Source organism: Musa acuminata, unplaced genomic scaffold (assembly GCF_036884655.1).
Source record: "Musa acuminata AAA Group cultivar baxijiao unplaced genomic scaffold, Cavendish_Baxijiao_AAA HiC_scaffold_1139, whole genome shotgun sequence".
Lineage (NCBI taxonomy): Eukaryota > Viridiplantae > Streptophyta > Magnoliopsida > Zingiberales > Musaceae > Musa > Musa acuminata.
Window position 1 is genome coordinate 1,603,752 of NW_027021351.1, and position 6,249 is coordinate 1,610,000.

Below are 6,249 nucleotides of genomic sequence, written 5' to 3' on the forward strand. Positions count from 1 at the left end.
AGTTGACGCAATGATGTTTCACAACTTAGGTAGCTCTAACTAAGTCTATGACAATTACCGCAAGGGTGCCTCATGACTTAGGTTATTCTATATAAGTTCGTGACATTACGATAAAAATTCAGTCACAAGATATTTTTTATTATATGCAATGCACTGTTTTGATAAAAAAAAAACAATTAACAGTAACAAAAGACAAGTTTACTGTTTTAAACTTACATTAAAGTACAATATGAAATCTTTGATACATGCAATATATGTAATTTATCTTTTCTAAATAACTATTAAATGATCGACCACTAGCAAGACAATATAGTACACTTACATGATTTTTTTTTTTGTATTTTCAATTCAAGAAAAAAGAAAAACACTCAAAGACAAAGAACAACGACAACCCACACATAGAAAAAAGCAGAAATAAAAAAGAAAAATGATAAAAGATAAACTTTTTATTTTTCTTATCAATATTAGCACCAGTATAAGAACAACAACATCGTACATACCACTTTACAGATTTATTTTTTAATAAAAAAATATTATTAAACTAGTATAAACTATTTCAATCTGAACCAATCAACAAAACCTACTGTTTTGGGTGGAAAAAGATTAAACTAAGGTTAAATATATAAAATAACACATCAAGATATATTGCACGGATATTTTTTCGAAGTAAAAACGTTGAGAAAAAAACTAAATTTTAATTTTTTTTTTTTAAGAATTTGACCGAAAAAAGATTGAGAATCTGAAGACTCTTGAGGTGCCTCCTTAGATGTTCTTCTTCCGTACAGTCAAACCTGAGATCTATGAACACAAATATTCAAATAAGATCTTACGAAGCAAGTTGGATTTGTTGGGAACTTTTATTTCTTTTTTCCACCTTTCTTATTTCCCATGTTCAATGTAATAAAGTGTGTATTCTCAGTGTCAGTGGAACTCAAATCAATAATAGCATTTGAAGTTAATGTCAGTGCATCAGAGGACACGACTCTCACCACAAACCAAGCGGAACGAGTCGAACCATACGATTCGTCGCGAGACAAACTGAGCAAGTCGACTCAATCACAGCAAACCACGATCTCGTAACTTATATCGTAAATAATATCGTGTTCTCGTACCCGAAGCAATCCTTTTTCTACTTATTGCAACGCGTACCTGAATATTAGTTGCTCATTGGGGACCCACAAGCACCGTCAATTGCTCCAATAAGGCGACGGGTAGGTTCCGGGTGGCGGAACGAGAAAGCTATCTTGGGTCGTCACTTCAAACACGGTGGTCATCACTGGTTCATCGAACTTCCTTCTTGCTTGGATTCTACAGTGCGATCGAGGGGCGAGATCGGTGCATGGGCGCGGCCGATGGAGAGCCCCGGGAGGCCCCCGAGGAGGAGGAGGAGAAGCCGCGGATAGAGCCGCTGCGGCTCCCGACGCCGGAGGAGATACGAGGCCAGGACATCTGGAACAACTGCGCCGTCCGCAGCGTCGTCAGTGGCATCATGGGTGAAAATGCCTCCCTGTTCCTCTTAAAATCGCGATGAGGATCGGTTTACTCGCTGAAAGACGATATTTTTATCTGTTTCTTTCCTGAATTCATGGTTTGGTTTTTGGTTTTGGTCCTTTTAGAGGATTCTCCTTGTGTGCCAACTGACTATTAGTGCATTCCATGTGTTCGACGTTAGTTCGGAAAGCTAATGCGGCATGTAAAGCTGGACTTCTCGATTGAGTTCACGTAGTTGCAATGCATTGATGAAGGTTGCGACGCTTGGAGCACTAGTCTGTGCTCGTTCAAGATACAAAAAATTTTAGTGTTTTTCTTATTTTCAAATGTCTCAGGTTGATTGTAAATAAGGAGGCATGCATATGATTTTGTTTCTGATCCCTGCGGACTTGTATGTGTGGTTAAGCTTCAACCCATCTTGGCATTTGACAATGAATTGTTCTTCTCTCAACTCTGTGTGCTTGGTGATGGTAGGCCTAGAGGATCTATACTTTAGTCGCTGAAGAAGTTTGCTAGGTGTGAGATGTGCTTATGGTATTGCTATTAAACTGCCATTTTCCATCTATGGTATCAATACTAAATTACATAAGCAATCTCTCAAGTCAGTGATACATGCATTGCATCATGAACTGAAATATTGAAGACTGAAAATGCTTAGAAATTGTTGATAAGGACGGTACTTAGATATTACAGATTTATTTTCTCTTATTGATTGTCAGTTTATTAATTATTAGGAGTGGTGTAACCCGATGTAGTTTGGTGGTTTGATAAGGATAAAGAGTGGGGAGGAAGAAGATTAGAGGAATGGAGAGAAGAATCAGACGATATCAAGGCTTATTAGTCACTAAGCAAACCCAATAACAATTTATAAAATAATAACACATTTTCTAATACGATGCATCTATATGCATATTAAGGCCCTGCGAAGCCTAACCAGAGGACTCTGGGAAAAAAATCATAACCTTTTTCTGTTGCTACTTCATCGGACAGTATTATTTGATCTTAAGTAGATCAATCTGAATTTTTAGAATAAAGATTCTTCAGATATGGACTCTTTCAGTTTGATCATCACTTAATCTCGTGAAATTGTTGCATGTATTCTTGGCTTATGAATCCTAATCATAATGGGCCAGCCTTCATCTCTCTGTGTAGCAGCATTTGATTTGAATTTAAATCCTTGTTGGCCTCTTGACACACCTTCCAGCTGACAACTACCCGATAAGTCTTAGTCACTATGATCGTATATAACAGAACTCTTAACGACTAGAATCAATCATGTATCTGTGGCCGTAAACAAAGCCTAGATAACTCGAAATAATAACTGAAGTGAAATTACATTTATTAAGTAGTCAAAACGAACAAAATAAATAAACAATTCAGTAAAATTTATTTTGATCTAGGAAGTTATTAACAAGCTAAGCTCTAGCTTAACTGAAATCACATACCAATATTCTGATAAAATTAACAGAAAACTACGATAGAAAAAACTCAATCCTATACCTAACACAATGCATTGTAGACCTTATCAAAGTATTTTGAGACTAATTTGAAGACATGGTTGCATCAAAAAGTTCTCATTTTATGCATTACTGACTAGTTGATATCCATCTTTGTATGGCCTTTTTTGCTTTCCCTGTTTTCCACTGATACTTTGCAAATTAAACAAATAAGCAAATATTTGAATTTTGGTATTTTAGGCGGTGGACTTGGTCTATTCATGGGCTTGTTTCTTGGGGCTCTGGATAATCCTATAATGCAGGATGAGATGACGGCAAAGCAGCAATTCATATATACAGCAAAACAAATGGGGCGGAGAAGTTATAGCTCTGCAAAGGCATTTGCTGTCATGGGCTTTATTTTCTCAGCTGCTGAGTGTGTTATAGAGAAGGTAAAAGGATGGGGGAAATTCTATTGACCATCTTTTGTTAGCCTGACTTGATTTGATATTTTGATATTTTTTAGGCTCGAGCAAAACATGACACCACAAATACATTTGTTGCTGGTTGTGTTACAGGAGGGGCTATTTCTGCAAAAGGTAATTTTCTGCACTTTGCAAGTAAATGGAACTAAAAGTTGTTTCAAGGTTCTATGTTTGAAGGTTGACATACTCGAGCAAAATGATAAACTTTTTAGAAGAAATCATTTATTTTCATGATATCTTTTATTTGTACCCATGGTTTTCATACTATTCAACAAAACTAATAGTGCTGCTTGAAATTCGTATCCTCATGTTTTTTTTTTAACTATCCTCCATTCTTCAATAACCTTGGAAGCAATAGTTGCATCAATATCAGATATAATTTTTAATTTAGTATTTTTTCATCTACTTTGTAACACTCTACTCCTAATTCCACCCATACCCGATATGCATGACTAAAGTAGGATGTCACATTTCAATTTCATTACTGGTGTCAATAGGAGTGCAGCGGAAAGTAGGCAATCTTAAGATTAAAACATGCTAACTTACTAAACCAAATGATAGAGTTTTCCTTGTACATAGTGTTTTTGACACCAATACATAATTATAACATCTAGTCAAGAGAAAACACAAACATAATATGTTCAAAATTTATACACATAAGATGCTCACAGGTCATCGTCTATATTTATGCTGGCATGGGCTTGCATGTGCTTACTTTCTTATCCAATCACTTGGGTGGGGTACTAATATCCTTAGCTACAAGATAGGGTCTATAATGAATAATCACTCTATAAGTATAAGCTTTTATAGCTTTATTCAAGTGAGTATGTATTATGTTATATATATAACATTTCAAAATCATTGACATAATACATTTAATGATAGACATCTCATCCTATGACTTCTTTAGTAAGCATAGCCCTACAACATAGTATATACATAATAAAAAGGTAAAATTCTATGTCAAAATAATTCAAATATTTATATGCACATATAGGAAACATAACAAATTCATGGACTTCTATACTTTATATCATAACATATATGTGCACTCCCACATACGTGTGTTCCTACATCGCACGTCATAGTATATACATAGACTCCCACACTGCATGTCATAACATATATATACATTGTACGTCGTAACATATCTGTGCACTTCCATATCGTACGTCATAGAAAACACATGTACTCCCACACTGCATGTCATCATATATATGCATACAAGATATTTTTATCGCAATTTATATATTTTTATGCTTACAAAATACATATATTTACATTTAGCTCATGACAATCATATTAGTCGAAACATGCTTTCCAAAATATCTTATGTATACGATAATTTATACGACTATTATTTTTAGTAAATTAAACTTATACTTACCTGATTGAACTAAAAAATGAAGATACCAAGGAAAGATCATGTTCCTTATTGATCGAGTGTGCTAGGAAGCGATACATCTATCAAATTAAGATCATAGGGTCATGAGATGCCTTGATTAAGAACCTTATCTCTTGAATTGTTGATCTATAATAATTTATTACAATAATTCATAAAAAAAGTTCGATAAAATCCCTTATAAAATAAACTATACTTAACCTGAAAATTCATCTAGATTTCACTGCCAAATTTCCAACAATTCACTTTAAAATCAAATGAACTAATTAGTATCAATCAAACTATCATACCATTCTACGAAGAAATTTTATTTCACTATTCTAGCTGACTAAATGATCTTGAATTATCATGAAAATTGTAGGACACTAAAAGACATATAAAACAAAATACACATTAATTTCAGCTTAAAAAAATCATTTGGAGGTTTAACTACCCTCTTAATTTAACTATCAACACCTATTCTATTCTGCTCAAATTGGGTTGGGACTGTCTGAACATATAAATCTCATATCTTGGTAGATAAAGGTGGTATTCACTTAATTCCAAATCTCATAGAACCTTGAGGGAACTTTTAAAATATATCAAAGGACAATACATAATCATATCCTTAAGGGGGTTAATTTAGCTCGAATAGAACTCCTAAAAAAATAGGGGATTTTGAATACCTCGAATTGGGACAATCACAACTCAGTACATCGATATCAAATTAAGGTCAGACCAGAGGCCATAGAACCGTAAGAGAATCATACAAAACATATTAAAAAATAAAATATTAATTCAAAGTCTAGGTTACTCAAAAGCAACTGATAAGATCAACCTATAATCAGTAAAATTGAAGCCCTATGTATGGCAAGGGAAGAATTAGGTTTTTCTTATCTTACTCTTCCTTAGAGTAGGGGTTTCCTAGCTTTTCTGAGAAAAATTGAGAGAATGACCGAAGAAAAAGAGAAATGGTCGTGAGTTATCAAGTTGGGAAAGAGAATGAGACCAAAATAGAGTAGAGATACTTAAGAAGTTACATTGAGGTCTAGGGTTCAATCCCAATAGGACTTATTTTAAGTTTTATTTTATTTTATTTTTTTTCTTTTACTAGTATAATTCTAATGTTATAGCAACTTCAATTGAGTTTAATTTGGTTTGACAAAGATGACATTTTTGGTCTAAACCCATCCTTCAATCTCACTTATATATCTCAAAATTTAGTATAACATTTGATTTGCATCTCCATTTAATCTTTTATTACTCCATCCATGCCTAAGTAGTTTATAATCCTCCACATACATAATGTTTAAAATTCAAGCTTCCTTACGTTAATCATAGTCAAACTTATTCAAGGCTTGAGATTCACTTACGACCGATTAAAATTCAATCGCCACCTCTAGTCACTGTATGCATGCTTATTACCATAACTTAACCTCATAATCAAATCTGCTAA

General features: G+C 33.9%; 1 protein-coding gene across 1 annotated transcript in view; it reads left to right on the top strand.

Moving 5' to 3' along the window:
- The first annotated feature begins 1,255 nt into the window (after window positions 1–1,255).
- The window catches only part of LOC135671460 (mitochondrial import inner membrane translocase subunit TIM22-4-like), a 6,455-nt gene continuing 1,461 nt past the window's right edge, over window positions 1,256–6,249 (top strand). The window contains exons 1-3 of the mRNA XM_065179606.1: window positions 1,256–1,493; window positions 3,189–3,379; window positions 3,454–3,526. Of these exons, the coding sequence (XP_065035678.1) occupies window positions 1,340–1,493; window positions 3,189–3,379; window positions 3,454–3,526 (418 nt within the window). The 5' untranslated portion in view covers window positions 1,256–1,339. The remainder of the gene's footprint in view (window positions 1,494–3,188; window positions 3,380–3,453; window positions 3,527–6,249) is intronic.